The sequence below is a fragment of the Gymnogyps californianus genome, chromosome Z (genome assembly GCF_018139145.2).
Source record: "Gymnogyps californianus isolate 813 chromosome Z, ASM1813914v2, whole genome shotgun sequence".
NCBI classification, from domain to species: domain Eukaryota; kingdom Metazoa; phylum Chordata; class Aves; order Accipitriformes; family Cathartidae; genus Gymnogyps; species Gymnogyps californianus.
The window spans coordinates 57,555,418-57,582,023 of record NC_059500.1 but is presented as its reverse complement, the minus strand read 5'-3'; the positions used below and the strand labels follow the sequence as shown (position 1 = coordinate 57,582,023).

Here is a 26,606-nt window from a genome sequence, read left to right as displayed (position 1 = left end):
TAGTTGTTGCTTATCTAAATATAAAATGGGGCATGGCTGGACTTGCTGATGGTTGAGGTATGGCTTAGAGCTAGGGATAAAATTTGGTTCTAAACTGGCATAGAGGCTGAATTTTGACGGATCCATAAGATAAAAAATGGAGGACCTAGGATTAGATCTAGTTCTTAGGTGTTGCCAAGCCTTAACTGCCTATCCTTAACTGCTAGTGTTAGGGCTGGGACTAGGGTAATATTACTGTAGGTAATAGCTAGTGAGTTGGCAAGGGGTTGGTAGGTGAACATTTTGGCTAAGGCGAGAGTTGGATCTTGTACAGTCTTAGGAACTAAGTTGAGAAGAAGGTTCAGAAGAGGCTGCTTGGTCAGGGGCAGGTACAAAGAAGTGCCACCAGATAAGTCTTGATTAGAGTTAGAATTAGGACTATTGAACACCAATGGGCCAGTGTGGGCTGTGGCATGTTTAAGTCTGGAAGGAGTCCCCAGCCCTCAGGCCATTATCCATTATTGCTCTTCCATGTGGGTGGCGATGAAGCCACAATGTGTAGTCCAAGGGCAATCAAAAGAGATTTCAGGGCCTTGGGACAGTTGGTAAGGGAATCTGGCACACAGGTAATTTTTTCCTCTATCCTTCCGGTTGCGGGCAGCAACATTGGAAGAAACGGACAGACCCAGTCTATTAATACATGGCTCCGTGGCTGATGTCACCGCCACAATTTTGGGTTTTTCGATAATGGGATTGCCAACATGGCACCAGGCCTGCTGGTGTCGGATGGGATTCACCTTTCTCAAAGGGGGAAGAGGGTCTTTGGTCACGAGCTAGCAGGGCTCGTTGACAGAGCTTTAGACTATACATGAAGGGGGAGGGGGATAATATGAGGCTTGCCCATGGCAAACTGCAGGATGACAGACCAAGGTTAGAGGGAAGGGGTGCTAGCAAGGGCCCTCAGCCTCTTGCTCTGAGACATGCTGTGTACACTGGAGCACACTTGAAGTCTTATGGAGATGAGCCAGGGGCTCCTGAGCTAATGGGAGCCAACAGGGGAACACTGGGGAAATGCCTCAAAGGAATTAAGACGTGTTCCTCTAAAAAGGTGACACGGCCAACAGCCCAGCTGAAGTGCCTCTGCACCAGTGCACGCAGCATGGGCAACAAACAGGAGGAGTTGGAAGCCACCGTGCTGCTAGAAAGCTATGACCTAGTTGCCATTGCTGAAACTTGGAGGGACGAATCCCATGACTGGAGCGCAGCTATCCATGGCTGTTCAGAAGGGACAGGTGAGGAAGGAGGGGTGGAAGGGTTGCTCTCTACGTCAAGAAATGGATAGATTGTGAAGAGCTGTCTCTGAAGAATAGCCATGAACAGGTTGAAAGCTTATGGGTAAGAATTACAGTCCAAGGCAACGAAGGGAACCTTGTGGTTCATGTTTACTACAGGCCGCCCGATCAAGAGGAGCCTATTGACAAAGCCTTCTTACTCCAGCTACAGGAGGCATTGCACTCGCAGGCTCTCATCCTGCGGGGGGACTGCAGCCACGCCAGCATCTGCTGGAAAAGTAGCGTGGCAAGCTGTAGGGAATCCAGGAGACTGCTGGGGTGCATTGAGGGTAACTTCTTAAGCCAGGTAATAGACAGCCCTACCAGAGGAGATGCAGTACTGGACCAGATGATTAGCAAGTGAGCTAATCAGTGATGTCAAGATTGGAAGCAGCCTGGGCTGCAGTGATCAGGCACTGGTGGAGTTTGCAGTCCTGAGGGATATGGGTCAGGTGAACAGTAAAGTCAGGACCCTAAATTTTAGGAAAGCAAACTTCCAGCTGTTCAAGGAGTTAGTCAATGGGACCCCCTGGGAAACTGCCCTCAGGGACAAGAGAGCAGAACAGAGCTGGCAGATCTTTAAGGACACTTTCCATAGAGCATGAGAGCTCTCGCTCCCCAGGTATAAGAAATCAGGGAAGGACAGCAAGAGACTGGCATGGATGAGTCAAGACCTGCTGGTCAAACTAAAGGGCAAGAAGGAAATGCACAGGCAGTGGAAGCAGGGACAGGTATCCTGGGAAGAGTATAGGGACGCTGCCCAGTTGTGTAGGGATGGGATCAGGAAGGCCAAGGCGCGGCTGGAGTTGAACTTGGCAAGGGACACAAAGAATAATAAGAAGGGCTTCTACAGGTATGTCAGCCAGAAAACAAAGGTCAAAGAAAGTGTACCCACCCGATGAACATGACTGGCAAACTGGTAACAACGGACAAGGAGAAAGCTGAGGTACTCAACAACTTTTCTGCCTTAGTCTTCGCTGGCAACCTCTCTTCCCACACCCCTCGAGTGGATGGACCTCAAGGCAGGGACTGGGGGAGCAAAGTCCTTCCCGCTGTAAGAGAAGATCAGGTTCATTACCACGTGAGGAACCTGAACATATATAAGTCTATGGGACCTGAGGAGATGCATCCAAGAGTCCTGAGGGGATTGGCTGATGTAGTTGCCAAGCCATTCTCCATGATATTTGAAAAGTCATGGCAGTCAGGTGAAGTCCCTGGTGACTGGAAAAAGGGAATCATTGCACCCATTTTTAAAAAGGGTAGAAAGGAGGATCCTGGGAACTACCGACCTGTCAGCCTCACCTCTGTGCCTGGGAAGATCACAGAACAGATCCTCCTAGAACCTGTGCTAAGGCACATGGAGGACAGTGAGGTGATTCGAGACAGCCAGCATGGCTTCACCAAGGGCAAGTCTTGCCTGACCAACCTAGTGGCCTTCTATGATGGAGTGACTACATCAGTGGACAAGGGAAGAGCTACTGATGTCATCTGTCTGGACTTCTGTAAGGTCTTTGACATGGTCCTCCCAACATCCTTCTCTCTAAATTGGAGAGATATGGATTTGATGGGTGGACTGTTTGGTGGATGAGGAATTAGTTGAATGGTGGCATCCAGAGGGTAGTGGTCAACGGCTCAATATCCAGATGGAGATCAATGATGAGTGGTGTCCCTCAGGGGCCCATAATGGGACCAGTACTGTTTGGTATCTTCATCAATGACACAGTGGGATCGAGTGCACCCTCAGCAAGTTTGCAGATGACACCAAGCTGAGTGGTGCGGTTGACACACCTGAGGGACAGGATGCCATCCAGAGGGACCTGGACAAGCTTGAGAAGTGGGCCCGTGTGAACCTCATGAGGTTCAACAAGGCCAAGTGCAAGGTCCTGCAGCTGGGTTGGGGCAACCCTCAGTATCACTACTAGATAGGGGATGAGGGAATGAAGGGATTGAGAGCAGCCCTGCCGAGAAGGACTTGGGGGTACTGATGGATGAAGAGCTGGACATGAGCCGGCAATGTGCGCTCACAGCCCAGAAAGCCAACTGTATCCTGGGCTGCATGAAAAGAAGCGTGGCGAGCAGGTTGAGGGAAGTGGTTCTGCCCCTCTGCTGCGCCGTGGTGAGACCCCACCTGGAGCACTGCATCCAGCTCTGGGGTCCTTAGCACAGGAAAGACATGGACCTGTTGGAGCGGGTCCAGAGGAGGGCCACAAAAATGATCAGAGGGCTGGAACACCTCTCCTATGAGGACAGGCTGAGAGAATTGGGGTTGTTCAGCCTGGAGAAGAGAAGGCTTCAGGGAGACCTTATTGTGGCCTTTCAATACTTAAAGGAGGCTTATAAGAAAGATGGGAGAGACGTTTTTAGTAGGGCCTGTAGCGATAGGACAAGGGGTAACAGTTTTAAACTAAAAGAGGGTAGGTTCAGACTAGATATAAGGAAGAAATTTTTTATGATGAGAGTGGTGAAACACTGGAACAGGTTGCCCAGAGAGGTGGTAGATGCCCCATCCCTGGAAACATTCAAGGTCAGGCTGGACAGGGCTCTGAGCAACCTCATCTAGTTGAAGATGTCCCTGCTTATTGCAGCGTGGTTGGACTAGATGACCTTTAAAGGTCCCTTCCAACCCAAACCATTCTATGATTATATAAGTTTAGAGTCAGGGCAGTGGGAGTACACAGGAGTTACTGGCTTCAAATGTGAGTGAACCAAGGTTAATGCTACTGTAAGCGATTAGCCTGACAGGGACTGCTGTATTTGGGAGGTCCCATGGTTAGAGGTTAGGGCTACAGCCAGCAAAGGTCATCTAGATATTCTGAGCCTTACAAAGATTGGTGGGCTAAAAATATGTTCAAAATGATGGCTTGGATTAGGGTTTGGCTTAATCAGTGCTCAATAGGTGGGGCATTGGGCTTAATTTAGGACTAAGACTGGCAGGATCCAGTGGACTAACAGTGATCCTAAGGCTAGGGTTAACAGCTGGAGTGCTAGATTCCCTGAAGTGGTGGGGAAAGATTTGCCATGCTGTGAAATGTCTGTTAAATTTAAGGCTGGTTCCAGCACAGGTTGTTGGGTGAATCTTAGGGCTGGGGTTGGGGTTCATGTTGCAGTACAGAATAACAAAGGGCTAGATTTTTTTCAATATGATGTGGCTGGTCTAGGTTTAAGAATATAATGACCAGAAGGAAATGCATAGAGTTGCATGGATTAAGTAAGTATATTAATATATAGGGTAAGACCTTGGTAGCTATACTCTTTTTATGCCATTTTGTCAGCAGAGAGGGTAGCTGGAAAGCTAAAGCAAATCGCCAAGTTTGCTTGTGGCAGTGACTTGGTGCTGGGGAATATCCCTACCTAGTTTTACACAAATGACTTGGCTTTAGCTCCTCCATCCTTTTCCCTGCCCAAATATGCTATACGGAGAAAGATGTAAGCTAGGCTATCATCCCACCATCACGGGCTTCAGAAGAGTCTCTTGGGGATCAGGGAAGCCTGTGAGAAGTTAGGGAAATGTAGTAGCTCATTTAAGTTTCAAAAAGAATTGCTGAGGTCACTAATCTTCAAAAAAAGGTGGAAGCATAATGTCATACTTTACTGTCACCTGTCCTGGTTTGTACAAGATGGCATCTGCAACAAAGATCAAACTCCAAGATTTTAATATATATTTTCTATATTGATATATTTTAGATTCTAATAAAACCCTTATGGCTTGTTAATTTTTCTGAATAGCTAAATGTGGTAAGTACTGTTACATACAAGATTGTGGACACAAGATGGTATATATGTAAAGTAAAAAATTATGGTCTCTTCAATTCTGGTTTCTTTCTGTCTTTCATTTTCATTTCAGGTGGAGATAATTCAAAGAATATGTTAAATACTCACAGTGTTGAGGATACAAACCTGCACCAGGTACTTTTTTACAAAGAATCCTGATGTTAATTTGATGCTGAACTGTTAAGGGCTTGCTAGTGGTCTTCAGTAAACTAAAGCAGATGACTATTTCTGAAATGTGTTTCAAAACCAGCATATAATGTGCTAGATGCTTCATACCCAGCAGGGCCTGAAACAGAGTGATATTAAATGTTATGCCAATTCTTTGGCAAGCGGTTGCTGATCCTTACCAGTACTTGGGATAAGCTGCAGCCTCATGAAGATGCAAGACAGAGGCAATCAGCTGCCTTTCACAGACAGTGGTTCTTGCTGAGTTTTTGCAAGTGCTGCAGAGGTAATTTCCAACAAGCATGGTACATCAGTGCCTCTTTGTACTTGCAGAAACCTGACTGAAACTGCAAGATATTGCCTGGCTTGTAGCAGTAGGATAGCTGCTTCTTGCCTCTTTGTAGTAGGTTGTGTTGGGTTTCGATAGGAAAGGGTTAGGGAGACACTGTCTTGCACAGGGGTTGCACAGTTATGCCATAAGACCTCAGTAAGATGCGGTAGCTAGTGTCTCACATGAAGACAAGACACCATGATCAGTCACTTGGGTCATAGTTTGTTTACATATAGCACAACAGCTTTTGGCGTTAAAAGCTGTACCCTCCCCCTCTTGTTTTCTCCCCTTTGAACAATGATAACTGGTAATATCAGAAAAATATAATGCAGTGTGCACAGACACTTTATTCTTGCTTCCTAAAGTTTTATGGGGTTATGGTAGCTGTCCTTGTGACTCACAGTAGTGCAGTCTATGATGTCCTTAGAAATGTTATGGTATAACAGCATACATGGTGTATAGCTTGCATTACACTTTAAAACATTAGTTGATTGATGAAGGATATTCTCCAAGTAGAAGGTGTTGTAAACATTTAATTGGGAAAACCTATTACTGTGGCTGTGTAACTGAAGATTTCAATAGTTGTGTGAGTTGTTGCAGTGTTTGTGTTCTGGTTCTATCTCCAGATACGACGTAATCAACAGGATAATTCTAGTTAGTCATTGGCCTTTGGAGCAGTTTTGTTGCGAGATTGCCATTAGTTAATTCTGTGTGGTTTTGCTGTGTTATTTCCCTTTCTTTATAATTTCCTAGAATCATTGCAGACAGGTTTGCCAGAAATGTGAAAATATTGCTCTGGTACATGACCACAGACGCAATGTAGTTTTAATTCTTTGAAGGCAGAGCATTCATTTGAAACCAGTTCAATTTTCAGAAATAAATAAAAGTGTGAAGCACTTCAGTAATATTTATCATTGGATTTCACTCATTAATTTTTACACACATATGTCTTAGTTCCTTAATTTCTTCAACCTGCTGTCCTAAAAAGCTGCACAGGCAGAGGAAATCAGTTAATTTTGGAATAGCACAGTTTTCTGTTAGTATATAATAAAGCAATCTGTCAGAAAATGAAAATAAGTATATGGCCTGTTTTGTAGATAGAATTAAATGCAGATGGCACAGTTCAACATGGTAATACTAAAGCATCAAAGGAAGTTTTGCTAAAAATGAGCAAAGCAGAAAAACAAATTTGGTGAAATATACAAAAAATAAATTTCTTCAGGATTCTGAAGGCAGATAACCAGGTGAAAAAAAATACAAGTTCAAAAAAGACAAATAGATCTGCTATTCTTATGGGAGAGGCTACAGCCAAGAGTAAACTATTCAGAAATTACATCTCATGTTAGATGGACCTCATGTTTAGGTCCACTTACAAACCAAGGAACGGTTAAATTATAGAAAACACATTTCCCTGATGCTGGACCTAAAGAAATGGGCCACACTGTTGCTGTTTCTGATCATAATTGTTGCATCCCAGTTAATGTTGTAGGAAAACTGAGCTAGGTCAGACAGAATTGCAACAGGAACATGAATTCAACAGTGGCAACGATGAAAATCCGTTTACAGATTGGGCAGAAAGGGCAGAACTGGTGGAAGCTCAGCAACTTCTGTTGTAACAGGAGGAGATCACCAGTTTGCATTGCCCCATATCAGTGGTTTCTGGAGAAAAAGTGTCTGCACAGCATTCTCAGACTACTGATTTAACAGAACTTGATTCTCAGTCAATACTTACTTGCTTTGACTTCCTCTCACAATGTATCTGTTTAAAGTTACAGCAGGAAGTCAAGAGTTATGACAGTGATCAGCATAGTCTCAAGCAGAGTAACAATAGTAGTTTGACAGAAATCGAAATACTGATACGAGAATACCTTCAGAACGAATTATTTCTTTGCAAAACTTGACAAATCAAGTTAAAGCTGATGTTGATGGAAACAAAATCAATGGATCAGCTCTAAGTTTAAAACTCTTTTTGCCTTTGTTTGAACAGATTTCCTTACAGACAGGTAAGTCAGAACCAGCGTGTGCAAATCTTATGGATTCAGACAGCACGGACATAGTGCAACAGACTATTGTAAATGAGGTGCAGAACATTTATACTAATATATCTGAAGATGGAACCAGCTGCACTGAACAGACACTTCAAGCAAATGCAGAAACACTGTTAGCACATGAGCTTTTAGCAGCTACTAATGGAGAAAGTGTTTCTGGAAGTCCTTATAATTCTACCAGTGGTGTACTAAGCACCATTGGAAAAAAGGCTCCATAACCAGAGAAAGGAGGGAGGATCCTGCTTAGTGCAGAAGAACGTGTTGAAGGATGTCACATTGAAACTGAACATGCTAGTAGTTTAGCGATCGAGTCTATAGCTTTACAACTCCATGAAAAGAACACATTTCAAATCAGACAAAAGAGAGAGGATCTTCAGGAGACCAACTCAAATGCAGATTTGCATTTTGGTGTTAATGCAGACAGCAAGTCTCCTTATTCATTTCAGATTGTGGAAAATATGCAGAAAGAAACAGGTGCCATGTTTTGTTTGAAAATACTTATTTTATGAGTTAGTTGTAAGCATTCTGTGTATTTTATTAAAAAACCCCAGGTGTTGGTCTCCAGAGAATGTATTTTGCCATAAATAAATAGCAGACACATTGAGTGTGTTGTGGCACAGTCCACTATGCCAGATTAACCAGTTAGTAATTTTTGCTTCTATTTTTGAGGGCTGTTTTATATCCAAGTCCCCATTGTATTTGCCAAAATGTGACCACAATGGTCATTACAGTAATTAGAATGAAATTCTTAAGTAAGTACCTTATTTTTCTTAATACCTAAGAATCAATAAAGGTCGTATTTTCACAGAAGAATCTTTGAATTGTTTTGGATTCAATCTCAGTACATTAACATACGGTGAGTAGTGGATAAAGGATTTATTGTGTTAAAGTATTTTCAAAAATTGAGTGAGTTACTGCAGGCATTTTTTAACCTAGACTAGGTGGTCATTTTGACATTCATTTTAATATCAGTTATAATTTCTGAAATTACTGAGTATTATGCCATAGATACTCTTAAGTTCTTTTGTTAAACCAGCAGATGAAGGAGAGTTTGCTGGAGTAAGTGGAACAGAAGGCACTGAAAAAAATGGAGAAGAAGGAAATGCAAAGACCAATGAGCTTTCACAGTTTACTGAAACAGAAGTAGTCCAAACTAAAAGAGTAAGATTAAACCATCAGGAGACAAGCCAAAAGGCAGCTTCGTGTTCCACTGACAGCAAAAACAAGCTTTCATCTAATCAATCACAATTCAGTCAAGCATCAGAACAGCAAACATCCAAGAAATCAGGTGAAAAGTTAATAATATTTTATAAAAACAGTTGAGTTTTTTCCCAGACATACATGAAGAAAGCTTTTCGTAACATGTGAAGGAAAGTTTGGAAAAATATGTATAGCATGTTGAGCAGACATTCTAGTGAGTTCCAAATTCTTGAAATATTACCAGAACTTCTGTACTTCATTTTACAGAATGCACATACTTATTCTGTTTTGTTTATGTTACATTCATCAGTCTTCGGCATTGTAGTTGAGGGGATCATAACTGACAGCTTAAAATAACATTAAATTGATCCTTAGTTAACTGTGCTACATAAATGATACTTTAAAATAACACAAAATCAGTCCTCAGTTAACTATTTTACGTATCACAGATCAAAGAAGAAAACCTGGCTCTCCATATACTTGGCACACATATATCCACTTACATTTTATAGACTGTATACTCATCAGGCACAAATCAGCATAGGCTCTGATTGTATGGTACATTGGGTTTTAGCTGTCGTATAGAAACAAACCTACTTACATGAGGATAAGGACCTAGCGTCCTCTGGTAGGTATATTCTCTTCTGCCTGCAAGTACAGCTTTCTGTGTAGCAGTTTCATCCCATGTCTAAGACTTGCATTTATCTTGTAGCCTTACCATCACAATAGAGCCCTGGTCCAACTGATTACTCATCATAACCCCCAAGTATTTTTCACTTACTGCTTTTTTGGTAAAGCTAGCAGTCATCTTGTGTACTTTGGTTATTTCTGGAACCAGAGGACCATAGTGCTCAAGACTTACTAAAACCAAACCCTGTAGTTCAGATGGGATCCCTCCTCTCTTAAAACTTTTAAATGTAGTGTATCTGGACCACTGATTCAAAAATGTTTATCCTCATATCATTTGGCATTCTCCGTAACTTGTGTTGAAATGAAAAGAACTGTGTCATTATATGACAGGAATTTCTTGTGTAGCATTGCCTTGATACAGAATAGAGTATTTGTCTTTTGTGATTATCTTAGACAATTCTGTCATTTCTCTCTAGTAATTAAGCATTTGGGAATTATTTTTTCTGGTTTTGATAGATTTTAAAATACTGCCTTCTTAGGAACTTAGTTGTCTGTGACTATCTCCTTGTATTCTGTTGTTTTCCACAGCAGTTTTCTACAACTCCTTATTTATATTTGCTATCATTCACTTCCCAGTTTTTCATTTCTCTTACTGTTGCTCTCTAATTCCCTTCCTAAGCCAGGTTAGGTTTTGAATCAGTGCAGCTTTTCATGTTGAGTGTGGGATATGTTGTGAAATACTTCCTAGCTATTATACATATTTTTCTGCTGACATTTTTTCTTCAAACTATTTTTTATTTATAATTGTTTCCAGCTCTGTGAAACTTTCCCTTTCAAATAACTACTGTGTCAGCGTAAATGTATGCTTTGTATATACATACATAGGAAAAGGTGGTTTTTGTATATATAGGTTTATAGAAGTATGTGTGAATGCATGTGTATTTGTGTGTGGATATAACATTTGATTTATTTTTTCCAAGTGTGTGCAGCAAAAAATTTTAGTTTCTTCCTTTGGCTGCAGTTATGTGTTGCTGGAGTCTGTTGGTCAAACTTTGGTTTCCTTTAAGTGGGATGTAAATGAATGCTAGCATTAAGTATGTCATATATATTTTGAAAATCGATGGGATTCATACTCTTACATCCATTAAATGCTTTTAAAACCAGTGTACATAACAGCGTGTATATTTAAAATAATATGTATAACAAATATACCCGCGCACCCGTACACACACACACACACTATGGACAAATACATCTGCACAAATACTATCAACATACTAATTTGTTTACCTCTTTTTGTTGTTTGCTTAGTACCCTCTTTCTCTTTGGGGACTTTGTCTGGATGCTCACTGGTCTTACAAGTTGAATTAAGGAGTCATCAGCCAATCTCTGCAACGTCCTCTAACACATGACAAAAAACATTCAGGAAACTGTGTGAAGTTCCTGCTGATCCTTTTCTCTTTGACAGTCACAGTCTTCTTGTGCTCTTCTGCCTTCAGCTGTACAGAATACTGTTTCCTCTTCCCGTCTCAGGTGGTTGCTAGTTTTCAACCCATCTGAAGTTCCTGCTCTCTTGAGTTTCTGGACTGCAAGCCTGTGTTTTCTTTTGGAAGTTGAAGGGAGAAGGAAAGGAGTAGGTGCTTCTTGTTACTTACTGCTCTCCCATATTTGGCAGTGTCAGTACTTAGTGTTCCTATCTCCAAATTGGTTCCTCCTGCTGTAGTAATGCCTTTTTACTTCATTCTAGAAAAAATCCATGGCATATCTGATACACGTCATCATCCACTGCTAATTATTGGAAGAATAAACATTGAACATAGAAATGATTCCTTTCCCTACAGTTGTTCTTTTTTGTGGCTCCTATATTCCTGCTCAATCTTTTTAATAAGGTCTATATGCATTAATACATTTGTGGATTTTTTCCTTTATATTTTTTGCCTCCTATATATAGAGTTATGATTTTAAAAAAACTTTATTCCAATCATGTGTCTTACATTTTGGTCTGCTCTGGAATAGCATTTCACAGTTTACTTTTTCCCCCAAAACAGATTCTTCGGGTAATATTTTATTCAGCTAAAATTTAATTATTTCCTTCATCCCAGGAGAATGTTTCTGTTTGAGAGGTGATGCAAGAAAGTATAGCCCTTTGTACAGTTGAAGGCATTAATAGCTTTGGAGACCAGGACAATGTCATTCAGATTGCAGCAGAAAAAAAGTGGAAGATGGGATAATGTTTTCTGACTTGTGGGTTTTTCACATTTTGTGCTGTCTCGTGCCTTTTCTTCATTAACTGGCTTTTGTATCTCATCTGATTGTTCCTGTGTCCCAGTGGTCTTCCTTGTATTATTCTATTCTTGAATAAAAATCTTTCCGTCCTAAATGACGCAGTGTCACTTTGATCTACAGTCAGTCACTTACTAGGCTCTCAACATTCCTATTCTGCTTATACAGAAGAAAGGTACAAACAGCTTGCTTCTTTTCTTATAGTTCAATCTGTGGAAAGAATTACTCATAGACCAATGCTGAAGTATTCAAATGTCTTTTTGAAGGAGGATATCCTTGAAGTTGTTGAGGTACAGCAGCCTAATCTACTCTGATTGCTGGTTACTGTAATCTCTCCACCTTATCTTTGTACGTGTGCTGACTGGATTTTGTATTTGCCAAGTTCCTGCTCTTCCCTGCTTATGACCCATCTGGCAATGCATTCCACAGAGAACCAGTATTTTGTGATTCACTTACCAATGTCCCATTATGCTTTTGCAAATGTTTCCTAACAACCATGAAGAAAACTGTTGTGCATGACAACTTAACTGGAAAACGTTGCAATTATTTCTGTTCACTTGCAGCCGATATTACTAAGGGTCATTAGCTTAATGGGCTGTTGTGTGCCTTCTTTTTCTTCTATGTCTCTAAAGAGTCCCTAGGACATTCTCCCATGAATCAAAGGGGAAGAAAAAGAAGAACCAGGAAGCAGATGATTGCTTTGGGAGTTCAGACCCAGAAGCTTTTAGACAAAACAAAATACATTATCTTACAGAAAAATAGGTCTCAGATTGGAGGAGTATTTCAATAACGTGCCCCTTCTGTGTGCTCTAGAATCTCAGTTTTCATTTAAAAAAGAAACTCTTCACCTCTTCTGGTTGCCAATATGGTGTGGGCCAAGCACCCCCAATGCAAAGAGGGCCGCCTGAGTGCTTTCTGACAGCTTAGAATAGGCTACAGTGAGCTCCATGCTGCCATAGTCTGGCTGCAGCAGTGCCTGAACAAGCTAGTTTAAAATTAGTATGGGTATATCCTCACTGTATGTCTGTCTTTAATATAGTTGCAATATGTCTTTCATGTTCTTCCGTACAGTCTTGGATGACAAGCTCAGTAGTTTACCTTAAAGGAAGCCTTGGAGAAGCAGATTTTCCAGAAGGCAGGAGGAGCCTGAAGAAAGGCAGCTGTCAAATCATGAAAGATGTTTGATAGCAATGGATACTGATAACTGAAAATATTTGAGAAGACAGCTTGTCTGATGAGAACAGGAAACGCTTGGGATGCAGCAACTAATTGTTCATAGGAATAATTAAACAAACATGGATAAGACTTGCAAAATGTTTATTTAAAACCTTACACTTTCCTTTTTTTGGACGAATTACAGATTTTCAAGAAATCAGAGAAAGAACACAGTGAACTTTTAAAAAAATCTGATGGCACAGTATTATAACAGCAGGAGCAGGAGTTAAAAAAAGCTAACATGCATGGTAGAGCTTTTGAACATGTATACACTCTGTCTTTTTGGTAGCAGTTTGGGGGAGGGGGTTGTCCTTACTTTATACGCAGAATCAGTACTTTTTTAATCTGTTTTTTTCTTTGTATCTCTTACAATTTGATATGTCTGTTACCTGAAGCCTCAGAATTAGGACCTGTCTGATGATCACATGACAAAATTTAAAGTGAATGTTGTTTGCTTTGTGAACCAATAAGAGAAGGATTAAATCAAGTTTATTTATAATTATGGGTCCACTCCTGCACAGGTGTAATTAAAAGGCAGTTCAGCTATGTCACTAGACAATAATCAAAGATTGTAATCAGTCTACAGGACTTTTTCACATCACAGCTGTAAAAATACCTTATGTAGAAACCTATCTCTTCCCTGATACAGAATTAGGAACGGAAAAGAGGTGATGGTCAAGTCTTCACTTTTATGTAGTTTCTTAAATACCTTTATGTGTGTACTTTATATATTTAGCAGGCATGCCCGGTAACTTGAAAGCAGTCCATGGAGACATATAACATACTCCCTACCTCTATACAGTATAAAACTTCAACCTTGTTACCTTTTTCGTTGATCCCTAATTCATTGTACCCTTGTTAAGTCATCTGGATTTGAACTGTAAATTCTTTTGCATAGGGTCTGTTTGTTATCTGAGCAGTTATGCAGTACCTTCTAACCTTTTGATGTAGTCAATTAATGTTATTGAATAAGGCAACAGTATTGCACACATTTACATTTAATTCAAATGAGTTATGAAGCTTAATTCTTTGTTTATAATGAAACATTTTTTGTGGTTCCTAATGAACACCCAATATGTGTTTAGAATCTTCCCTATCATCTACCAGAAAAGAAGCTGTAATTTTACATGGTACCTGTAATACAAGAGCTGGGAGAAAGACGACGAGGAAAAATGCAAAAGGAGAAACTCAGCTGCATATTGCTGCTAGGAGAGGAGATTTGTCTTTGGTGAAAACTCTGATATCATCTGGAATTTGTGTCAATGAACAGGACTATGCAGGTTTGAAAATTACTCTCTTATGGGCTTGTTTTATGATACAGTTTTATATAATTTATAGTGTATATGTTTTAATATAATTTGTGTGATTTTAATATAATTATGGATTCTTGATTTGTGATATAATTGTGAGGGTGAAAGGAAGTAATTCAAAAAGTGCAAGCACAGTCAGTGAATCCCTGGATTTTGCATCTCAGCATGGAGCTAATGCAGCCTTTTTCTCAGCAGGGGCTTTAATCAGGTCTTGCTCTGCCAAAGAGCACATTTTCAGAGATATGTACGGAAAGCGGACTTGAAAGTTTGGTGGGAGAACTAATGTTTATGCACATGAATGTATATATGTGTGAAGCACATTCACACAAATCTTATTTCCTTAGGAAATGAGGACAAAAATCAGATGACAACATTATTTTTTCTTTTTTCTACCTAAATGTATAATGCATTTCTGATTTTATAGTCTCAGAATGGATGGTATTCTATTCTGGATGCCTGGCAGACTTGATATTATAAAATGCCACTGGGATTAGAAATCAGACTGTTAATATTATGCTTCTGAGTTTTTAGAGTCTTTCTACTCTATTGTTTTGTTTCTTTTATTATTTTTAGTAGTGTGGTAGAAAAGTAGACAATATTTTTCTCCTTAATATTGGATACATTTTTCTCTAAAGTAAACTGAATTACACAAGAAATAATTTACCTTGGCATTTCAAGAGAATTGTTTGTATAAGATTTATCTTAAAAAGAGTAGTCCATTGCTTCTACTACAGCAAACGCAGCAAAATGTATAATCACTAATTAGTGACCTGTGTGGATCTTTCCAAGTGAGATGCATGCTGTATGTGTCATCTTGCTTTTATTAGGTTGGACAGCAATTCATGAAGCTTCCAATGGGGGATTTGCTGAAGTGATCTTAGAATTACTGAAAGCCGGTGCTAATGTTAACAGCAGAAGTCTGGATGGTATTTTGCCAATACATGATGCTGTTTCTGGCAATTATTTGGAGGTACATTTTTCTTTTACATTAGATTTCCTGAGCCTGATTTCCAGCAGAGGATCAGCAAAGCAAAATCCTGGTTTAAATAAGGAAAGTCAAAGTTACTTATACAATTTTAGTGTAGATTTGCATTTAGGAAATAAACCAATGTTCTTTAGAGTAATCAAAATTAGAGAAATAAATATTTTTCAACAGTGAGAGTTGAAATTGTACAGTCAGTTGACTTTTTCAGTCCAGCGGACAAATCAGAAAAATTCAGAAGCTCCCCATGGTTCTCTCCCACGTATTGGGCGTCTTAAAAATAATACTGAAATTGAGCATTCTCGATTTGATCATCTAGTCCAACCCCCCTGCCATGGGCAGGGACATCTTTCACTAGATCAGCTTGCCCAAAGCCCCATCCAGCCTGATTTTGAACACTTCCAGTGATGGGGCATCCGCAACTTCTCTGGGCAACCTGTTCCAGTGTCTCACCACACTCAGTGTAAAGAAAAAAACCCTAGGCTTGCTGTTTAAAAATCAACCAGTTTTTTTCATTAACTGGTCCCTTCCAATCCAAGCCATTCTATGGTTCTATAGAATAGAGAGTATTTCAGTTGGAAGGAACCTACAACAATCGTCTAGTCCCACTGCCCGACCAGTTCAGGGCTGACCAAAAGTTAAGGCGTGTTATTAAGGGCATTGTCCAAATGCCTCTTAACCATTGACAGGCTTGCGGCATCGACCACCTCTCTAGGAAGCCTGTTCCAGTGTTTGACCACCCTCTTGGTAAAGAAATGCTTCCTAATGTCAAGTCTGAACCTCCCCCAGTGCAGCTTTGAACCATTCCCACATGTCTTATCACTGGATCCCAGGGAGAGGAGATCAGCACCTCCCTCTCTGCTTCCCCTCCTCAGGAAGCTGTAGAGAGCAATGAGGTCGCCCCTCAGCCTCCTTTTCTCCAAACTAGAGAAGCCCAAAGTCCTTAGCCGCTCCTCACAGGACGTTCCTTCCAGCCCTTTCACCAGCTTTGTTGCCCTCCTCTGGACACATTCAAGGACCTTAACATCCTTCTTAAATTGTGGGGCCCAGAACTGCACACAAATAAATAAAATGTTGTTTTGGCACAGTGAATTCCAGGGAACTGAGTGTAAAAAGGTGATGCCAGATTGGCTCAAACATACCACTTCTATTCCTGTCAGAAGAGCTGATATTTCATCACACTTACCTTTTTTGTGAGCAAAGATAAAATGAAGGGGATGATTTCACGGCCCTGGTGCCAAACTGTCAGTAGGGTTCTTGAAAACATGTAAGCTATTATTCAATATTGTGGGGGAAAACCGATGGAGAAGATTCTGAACTTCTAGAGAGTATTCTTTTTCTGATACTTTCTGATACTTAACAGCGCTCTGAATTTAAGAAAGAAGAAGAAATGCTAAAGATGAGAAATCATACGTATGAAAATTCTTTACCCTCCAAGCTCTGACCTCGTCAACACTTTCATATGATCTGAATTTTAGGGGGTAGATGATTCCACTGACACCACTAATCTCATTTCCACATTTTCCAATTAAACAGACTTGCAAGTAATTTGGAATTAGGAAAACAATCATCAGTGCATGTAATCAAAAAACAAAACCACTATTAAATACTTAAAGAAAAAAATCTATTTCTTTTCTGCACTTTGGTCTTAATACAATTGACCGGTTCCTTTTAACTTAGATATATGAAGTTTTGTAATTGCTCTCTATAACAATAAAGATGGTAGGTTTAATGATAAGTTGTGAATTATTTGTGTATTTTAATGGAAAAATTAGCAGTGTAAGATACAACTCGGTGTTGATAATAGCCAATTAAACTTGTTTGTTTAATTGGGATTGCAAGTGTAACAGGTTTTAGAGTATCTTATTTGTACCTTTATTATTTGTGATTTATGATAGATAAAACACATATAGTTGTCGTGTAAGTCCACAGCAAGAATTATCACAATACAAATAACAATAATATATAATAGGCAGTCAGGATTCTACTACAGCATGGAGCGAACCCCTGTGAGAGGAATGGTTCAGGGAAAAGTGCTTTGGATGAAGCTTGTGATGATGAAATGAAAGAACTGCTGAAGTCTTACAGTGCTATGGACTCTGTACTTCCTGTTGAGACTATTGAAGTTACAGGTGTGTTGGTTTCATAATGTAAATCATAGGATTACCCTGTAGTCTTAAGGAAAAACTGTACATTAGAATGCTGCTGATTTGCGGAGCTGCATATTGCCTGGCACTGATATTTTTAACTCTATTAACTACTGATTTTTTTATTATTATTATTTATTTTCAGAAAATAGGATACATGAGGGGTTTTTTTTTTCCTGAGAGAATGAGGTATAAGGACACATTTGGCTCTTCAGATTTTTTTTATTATCCATATTTCCCTTCACAGGAACCTTGTGTTTTTGAAAGTGGTAGCTTTAAAGACTTATTTCCTTATGCTACCTAAATTTGATCTCATTTGCATATACAAGATTTTTTTTATGATGTGATCTGCCATTGCATCTTTAGAACCTGTATTAGCTAATCTAACCTATTATGCTCCTGCAAATTCATTTTAAATTCTATTTATTTTTTCTTAATTGTGGAGAGAGGAAATATCCTTCTAGGTCAAGAAGACCAAAACGTCATTGTTACGACTACTGTAAAAATGATGATGCAGCTTTGGAGCCACAACATCAGAAATACAGTGTGGTAAGTATAGATAATAGAGTTTTGTTAAACTGCTTCATAGTGTAGTACTGCATAGTGTCATTTACTGACTGAATAACATAAAAATATCATTTAAATAATTAACCCTTTAGATTGTATGTAAAAAACAGCATTGTGCAGAGGCTTACAGTATATAACCTGTGGTTTACAGTATATAAGTGTGTATATTATCACTTATCTCTGTGCACTTACATTTATTGTGCAAATGGTAGTCAATACTTATATACATCTCTTATTGCCTGTATGAATAGAAAAAAGGTCAGGAATCCTGAGGCTTTTCATCACATTTCCAAAATGGGTCTTTGAAAGAGTAATGATTCTTCTTCATGATAATGAAAGTATTTAGAAATTGTTTAGTCTTAATTTAAAACAGCCAGGAAGATTTTTGCACAAGTTGTATGTTAGGAGAGCTGTTGCTGGTATCTGTAGGCTGTGTCTACATTGTCTAGGTGATGCTGTCATGGTGAAATTCACTGTCTAATCCCTGCAGTGCGCTCAGAGGTAGGACTCTGAGCACGGACTAGTTTGAATGCCTGGGCAAAAGCAGGCTGTGGCAGCCCCTTGCACAGCATACCCTTGGCACTAGGTACATCTATCCTACCAGTGCCCCTGTTGCCTTTACACAGTCATTCCCTGCCTGCAATGACTTGAGTCCACTAATGCTTATCCTGCAGGCCGTGCATTATGGCCTGTGTTTTATATGGTGCACTTGGCTCTACTTCTTACTATCATTTCTGTATTTGTTAACAGGAGTCTGTTGCTGCCATACAAGATGCAGAAGACAAGCAAAAAGAACTGTTGCAACTTGAATTGAGAACTTCCAAAGATGCAGGTAGACGTAAATTCAATTTGTTTCACTTTTTTGGAGGGGGTAAATATCTTCGGTAGTATAATTGTTTTTAAAATAGTATTGCACATCATATATTTGAATATCTCCTCTGGAAAATACAGCTTCAGAAAATAAGATTTTAATAACAGCTCCCAGGTAAGTGCATTTCCTGAAGTACTTCCAGTTTACATAGGAATGAATATGATGACAAAAAGGGAAGCATGCTGCTCAGGGGCATGTGTTTCAAGTCAACCTAATCATATAAAAAGGGATCATTAGATAAGAAATGCACACTGTTGGCAACATTATTCCGTTACAAGTACATGAGCTCCTCCATGATCAGGAACAGCTATGTCTGTATGTAAAGTAACAGATGCAGCATATTCATTCTAGTGCGGCTGGAGTTCCAGGAGCCTAAAATAATTTATGAGGGAAAAAAGAGAAATCTTTAAGGCAGACACTGTGGATGATGGGCAGTTTCAGAAATGCTGGTGCCCAGAGGTGTAATTTGTCTTAGGCTATCAAATCTCAGTTCAGATTAATCTCAAGAGCCTACTAACTGACACTGATTTCCTAGGAGATCACGATGCTGGTGCTGTGTAGCTGTTTGAGTCTATTGTGTCTGTGCCATGATTGTTCAAGTGGCAAGGCTTGCTGCAGGAACGCCTTTAACCAAAGTCTCTCTCCCCAGCTGCCCTTGCCATCTGGCAGGGCTGCTTACTCTGGAGCAGCTCATGCCCATGAAACAATTTTCCTTCCTGACAGAAAGGAAAGGGTTTTTTTTAATTTATTTTCCTGAATATAGGGTGGAGCTTTCAAATTAGTCAATTTATCCCTTTAAAAATAAGGGGATGAAATAAAGGGTGAAATATGGAATTATGCAGATTTATAGCTTCCAACTCAAATTTATGGCCTATGAACTGTTAATTAAAATCAATATGTTTTCTTGAAAAATGTTTGACAAACAGGTAGATGATACAATAGGCAGAAGCCTATAGACAGAGATCAGTGCAATTTCATAAATGAGCAAAATAAAACTATCAGACTTTTCCTGTTTAGGGGTATGAGAGAAATGAACATGGTGATCCCTTACCACTACTGACGAAAGCATTAATAATCTAGCACCTTTTAAACTAAATCATAGTTATTACTTGTGAAGAGGCACAAGACTGAACAAGAATGTAGAAGTACATTGACAAACTTATAACATAGAATAAAATCCTCAAGGTATTTGCATGGAATACAACCTACTGTAAATAATAGATTCAAATTCCATATTAAGCTGCCTTAATAAGAGCAATATTTTCATATTTTTCTATTTTAATAAGTAAGTAAGTACTGGTAAATACTATGAAACAGGTTTGGGGAAACATTTTATAAATGTCATTTTTAATCCTGTAATTTCCCATTTTTCATGATTATGGAAAGCTCATATTTCCTGTTTTAGAATTTCAGGAATTAGATTACATGTTTAGCATATTATCCCAGTAGTATCTGCTGATCATGACTTCTGAGCTCTCCCTTATGTTATATGGCTAGGAGATAGGGCATATAAAGAAGAACTTATAATTGTTGTTCTTATTTCACAAAAATATAGCTAACAAAAAGGGACAACTTACAATTCATTTTATTTTATAATATGGATTTGAAACTATGTATAACTATGATACATATGTTTTTACCATTATGTGTAACTTGGGACAGTCTAAGCTCATTAAACTATTTTATAATACTTCAGATATAAAGGTTTTAGCCACCTTCTTAAGACTGTGTAACTTCTGCAGGTAGCCTCCCGTATAATTGTCATGTTATGTAGCTCCTTCCAACACAAAGAGCTTCAAAAGTTTCAGTGCTTATCATCCATAGGACAGTTCTTTAATCTATCCTGTTGTCTTAGCAATTTCCTAGACAAGGCATGTGCACTTCAAAATTTTCCAGTACTTGGGCTATTTCCTTTTAAGTTAAACTTGTATATAATTCTTTCTATGAAGAATTTCTTTAGAAGTACTCTAATTGTAAAGAGCTATCAGTATGCATGGCAGTGTAAGGTACTGCTGTAACACTATTTTCATACTTTGGCTGTGCATTTGCTACATTAAAAATGTTATTACTATAATTATCTTCTGCTGCTTATTGCCATCTTCATTTTGATTATATTAAAATATTGGACAGATGTGTATATCCAAAGGCTGTCTCAGTTGCAAGATACTTTGAATGAAATGCTTGCAAAACAGAAAACAGAAAGAGATACCCTTGCTAAAAAATACAGGTAAGTAGAATACAAGGATTGTATTTATAGGAAGCTATTCTTTATAGCAAAAGTAATAGAGGTTGTTAGAAGGTTAGCATACAGTAGCATGAAAGTAAAACTACGTGGTTTTCATTCAGATTTTGCAGAAGCATGATCCATATTGGCTTCAGTTACCTCCAGTAAGAGTTTACATCAAGGAAGAACTTCAGGGTTTAGCTAATGCATACTAATCAGTTACTGTGCACACAGTGAGCATTGAAATTAGGCACTGAACATACAAAAGGTGTGGAAAAATACCTAAGCAGAAATTAGGAAATGGAGGTACTGAGCAATTAGATTACTTTTGCAGCATCATGGAGGAAAGCAGTAGCAACTTGGACACTACTTTTAGTGTCCCTGCCTCTGGTTTTGTTTCTTTAGAACCCCTAGGTTGGGAGTGTTCAACCAACAGCCCACAAGAGCCATTTAGAGCAATGGCTTGAAGCATGCTTTGCAGACATTCCTTTTTTGTGAGAACACCTCAAATATGAGCTGGGATTGCTCACCTCAGTGTGAGCATGGACTATGTGAATTGTCAGCTTCCTGCTGCTAGCTCTCACAATGCCTCTTTTTACTTCCTTCTAAGAGGGACTACCTGAATGCTGGTCATGTAGTGAGTGCTCAGCTAACAATGTAGTATCGTGTTTAATGGATGCTTCTAGGCCATCTGTTGAGGATGTCTACATATTGTTTGTGTGAGCAGTATTTGTTTGGTCATGTAAAAGCAACAGTGTACAGCTTTCAGGTAGTTTCATGGCAAAACATATAAGCTGTTTGAGAAAAGAGACTGAAACATTTCTGTCACAGACCATTTTGCCAGCTATAAAATGTAAGGTACATAGATTACACAGATAATTTTAAAAAAAGAGAGTTTTATGTGAAGAGAAGTTAGGGTTCCAAATCATCCTTGTGAACAAACTAGTGAATGAATTAAGAAACAAGAACAGTAAAATTAATATCTACACAAACGTACCTGCCTTCTAATATTGAGAGTGAAACCGTTCTGGAGTGAAGCGATAAATGTTTCTGGATATTGCAGATAGGCTGCAGCTAATGCAACAGCTGTCCATCAACAGTAATGAGCTACATGCCAAATTACATTAAATTTCCTTTTTATTATTTGTATGGTGAACATTTTATTTTTAACTAATTAGCATATAAGCTTTTGTCACACGATACATAAATGTACAGAAGATCAGGAGGCATCATCACATTTTCCATCTTTCTGTTGTTCAGTTAGTTGGCCTGGAGGGAGATACCACTAACACTTTTCCATTTCTATCTGTTCCTTTGAAGATATTAAGATGTATCTCTCACCTCAGAAAAATGAGCAAAAAAAAGCATCATATTTGTTAGCGGCTGTAAATTACTTTGCCTTTGTCATTTTAGTCACACTATCTTTGCCTCTTCAGTTGCAGCTTCTTCTGTACCTGTACAGCAATAAAGCAACAAAACTTCCCCGAAGAAACACTGCTAGAAAAGTGTGTGGAGCCTCACTAGCCTGTGTAGGAGTCCATAGTTGGCAAGGCTTACTCATATCAGTGGTTGACTATATGCTGATATGCTGATTGTATCATGGGTTCTAAACACATGTGATAGAAAGCAATATCACAGTACAGACACCAATACTAACACGCTGTGGTTTGGCTGTCCTTGTTCTGCATCAACTGGTCTTGCTGTACCTCTGTCCTGATCCCCTCAACAGTCTCTCTCTTCCGAGACTGGGATGGTGTTACTTGCATGGCATCTCTGCCGTAGGTGGAGTTAAAAGCAAACCGTGCTGCTATTCCTTTTCCCACACCTTGTGGTACTCCCCTGTCTTCCAAGCATGGTACCAGAGTGGTAGTGCAATCACTTGTCCCATGAGGGGGAATTAGGAGAAAAGAGTTTTAGGCTGGGCTGATGGCTCTTGTGCCAAAGGAAGTGGGGTAAATAAAGAATTCCTTTCCAGCAGGAAGGAGGTAAAGTCCCCCAGGGAAGGAGTCTCACAGGGAGACCAGCTCAGCTAGGGAGCAGGGTCTGACAAAGGGAGAAGCATTCCCAAACTAACATACAACATTCTGAACTGCTCTGTCCTCTTTTCTTAATGGTCGTGTGATACTATTACAGTTGTGGCTTCACAAAATGGTTTGTTGTGTACACTGTAAAAAATTTCTGATAGTATCATCCTTCAGTAGCTCATCCTGACCTCATTTTAAAAGGCTCCAAATTAGAGCCACAAAGGCACTGAATTCAATGAACTATTGTGATTTGTGGTGACAAAAGAGCAGCCAGTGATAATACAGACCCAGTTTCAATTCTATGAATTAAGGGTGGTATAGGAGGACAAGGCTATTACTGAAGTTTTGATGCTTTGCATCCTATTTCTAGATGGGATTCTGCAGTTTGTTGTGCATAAGCCCAGGATTTGAACTATAAACTTTATACGTGATAAAAAGATTGTTCAAGTTTTAGGTGTTGGCAGAGTCCTTTGAAATATATTCCTATTCTTAGCGGGTTACGTCTATTAAACTGTGTTTATTTTGTGTTTACAGTAACTCTTGTGTCCTTATTATTACTTTTTTTTATTTTCTAGGGCTTCAGTGGAATCTTTTAAAAAAGGAACACTGAGGAAACAGTTAGTTAACCTTGCTTCTAGGCAAAAGAGTCTGTTGACTGTTGCCCAAAACCAGGAAGAATTAGTCCAGAAAATACAAAATTACAGAAAAACAAAGCAAGTGTTCAGTGCATCATGTTCAGAGAAGCAAATCTCAAACTTAGTTATTTCCCGTGGAAATGGTAAAAGACAAAGTTTAACTGCTGATGAAATCATGTGTCCTGATGTAGTTACATTTAGTGTGGGGCTTGGTGCCAGCATGCCTAATGGAAACAGAGTAGAAGCACATCTCTCTTTAGAAAATAGATTTTCAGCTCAGGAGTGCAGCCAACATCCACACATCTGCTTGGATGAGACAGGAGCAAATAAAGAAGCAATTAGAAGCAAAGAGGCTTCTGATCATGCTTTGGCATCCAAAAACAGGGTAACAGAATATCCTTTCGACAACATGTCAAAGCTGACAAATGCTGTAGAAGTGGTGACATTGCCTTCAGAACCTACTGTTTCCACTGCTAAAACAAAGTACTCCCAGCAAAAAGACATTGACTGTGTAGCAATTGCAGAAGGAAGCAAGTCTTTAAATCCCACTTCAGTGACCAACACATTAAATATTGCGGAACCCCGAAGCACTCTTGTCAATAACAATGTCTGTCAGCCAGGCAGTGACAGCCAGCAGGTTCTTACAGATGAGGATCTACACAGATACGTAAATAAGAAAGAAGCTTTCCAGCAGCAGCAGCAGCAAGTAATTTTGTCAACAACTACAAAGAACTTCCCTAATACTCTGCAGCAAATGATCTTTCAGAGTAGTGAGAACTCACTTAATGCCAACTCAGTGCTTGCAAATCTTACCTCAAATACAGATTATCCAGTAAACCTCAGTGAGAAATCTTCCCAGAGCTGTAGTAATCAGGATTGTGAACAAAAACAAGTGAGGTATGGAAGAAAAAATAGGAAAAAGCTTCAATTGGTAGATCTGCTTCAATTGGGAAGGATTAAGCCAGGAGAAAATGTTTTAGAGTTCAAGCTGCAGGTAATTGTTGAGATATAATAATGTTAATATTAGCATATAATGAAAAAAAACCCACTAAAATGGGGAAATAGCAGTTCTCATGGTTTAGTCTGCATCTTAGGCACTTGGTATTGAGAATTTTTATTCATTGGTTGCAGATAATCTTTTATGAGTTTTAAAGGAAAATGCTATGGATGATGTCTTCTGTCAGCCAATGATTTTAACACCCAGAATACTGCATATTTAAAATTTCTGTTTAACTTTGCATTATCAGTTTATTAACATTTCCTATTGCTAGAAGCAGCGTGGAATTGTTGTTTGGTCTACATTGTGTAATACCTGATTTTCATATTAGAAGGAGTGGGAACGTTAAGATTTTTATGACTTAATGTGATTCTTGGAAGGAACTATCAAGTCCCTCAAATAAAGAAATGTGACATGAAGGATTTCATAGTGCTGTGATAGACAGGAATATATGCAAAATTACTCGCTTACATGCCAGGTGGTTCTATAGTTTACAGTCTAGTATGAACCATATTTGCAAAAAAAAAAGAAGAAACCTCTTTTTTTAATACACAGACATGTCCCTGTGCCTCCAAATACAGAGCAGATTTGCAAGGCAGCTGCCAGGGGACTGGCTTGGTATTGAGTAAATGATGGAATCATTGACTGAATTCCCAGCTGCAAGCTAGTTAATTTCCAGGGCAACATATTGATTAAAACATGAAAGTTTCTTTTCAGCCAACTCACCAGGTATAGTTAATGTAGAAAAGACTCCTTTTTCTGCACCTATATCTGCTTGGGAATGCTTTTCTGCTGAGAGTGGGCATTTCATGTGGTCTTGTGTTTTGTAACATAAGGCAGTGTGAGTAAGTCACAAGCCTCTTCGTTGGGCCATGTCATAGGTATATACACACGCTTCTTTTCTTTAAAGGACATGTAATATTCCTCTGAACCTCAAGATGACTAAATGGAAGGATGAAGAATTCAGTATGCTTACTGTCATTTCTCAAGACTGTTATCTGTGATACTGGCTTGATGCATGTAGATCTTAAGGAATTATAACCCTGTATTGAAATGTTGATGTTTGGAGTGTAGAGAAGTCAGTGATTTTTACTGGAATGAAAATGACACTCATTTATGTCTTGGAAGACAGTGCTATAGAGGTTGAAGTTTAGAAGCCAGTGCCTGTTGCATTGCAAAGAGGAGATGATCAGTAAAGTTTCCTTCTTTATCATTATAGAGATGTACTTTGTAACAACATACAGCTAGTACATAGTCCTTATTTAAGGTTAGCTTTGGGCAGGCAGAATGCAGTTGTTGAACACTGTAGACCTAAGCTATGAAACAGTGAACTAGATTGAGTGTTCATCAAAATATTTGGGTTAAACATCTTTATTTAGATTCTTATAGACACCCCAAGCCAGTGGATATGGTAGGAGGTGGTTCAATATTTGCTGGTGGATCATTCTCTTATTCTGATTGTTTAACCTCACGCATGCTAAGCAACCTTACTAAGTTCTAACATAGTTTATCAACAACTAATTTTTGCATTATTTAGCTGTGTTAGCCTAACTGAGACCAGTATAACAAAACCATAATTTACTGAACTATAAACAACTATAAGCTGTGCTTCTGGAGGTGCATATATGTTTGCAGAACTGGGCTGTATTAGCATTATCAAAGAGGCAGTAACAATAAATTCTTTTATACTTAATTTTGCATAAGATAAGGCTGCCAGGTTCTTCCTAAAACATGTAAGTGATGTCCTTTGACATAAGTGAAGTTTTTATGCAAATATGTTTCATCTTTGAATCATGCTGGAATTTCACTGTGACATGCATTTGTTCCACACGTGTAAGGCAGATTGCATTTGAGTAAGTTTCTTGTTGCACAGACTTGCCTCCTGTGAGTTCCTGA

At 39.1% G+C, this 26,606-nt stretch overlaps 1 protein-coding gene across 1 annotated transcript in view; it reads left to right on the top strand.

Annotated features, from left to right (window-relative positions):
- ANKRD31 (ankyrin repeat domain 31) overlaps window positions 1-26,606 on the top strand; it is a 71,988-nt gene that overhangs the window by 30,246 nt on the left and 15,136 nt on the right. Inside the window, 10 exon segments of the mRNA XM_050913605.1 lie at window positions 5,155-5,216; window positions 7,565-8,099; window positions 8,662-8,913; window positions 14,039-14,233; window positions 15,091-15,233; window positions 17,218-17,377; window positions 17,838-17,941; window positions 18,713-18,791; window positions 20,961-21,057; window positions 23,654-24,707. Coding sequence (XP_050769562.1) covers window positions 5,155-5,216; window positions 7,565-8,099; window positions 8,662-8,913; window positions 14,039-14,233; window positions 15,091-15,233; window positions 17,218-17,377; window positions 17,838-17,941; window positions 18,713-18,791; window positions 20,961-21,057; window positions 23,654-24,707 — 2,681 coding nt within the window.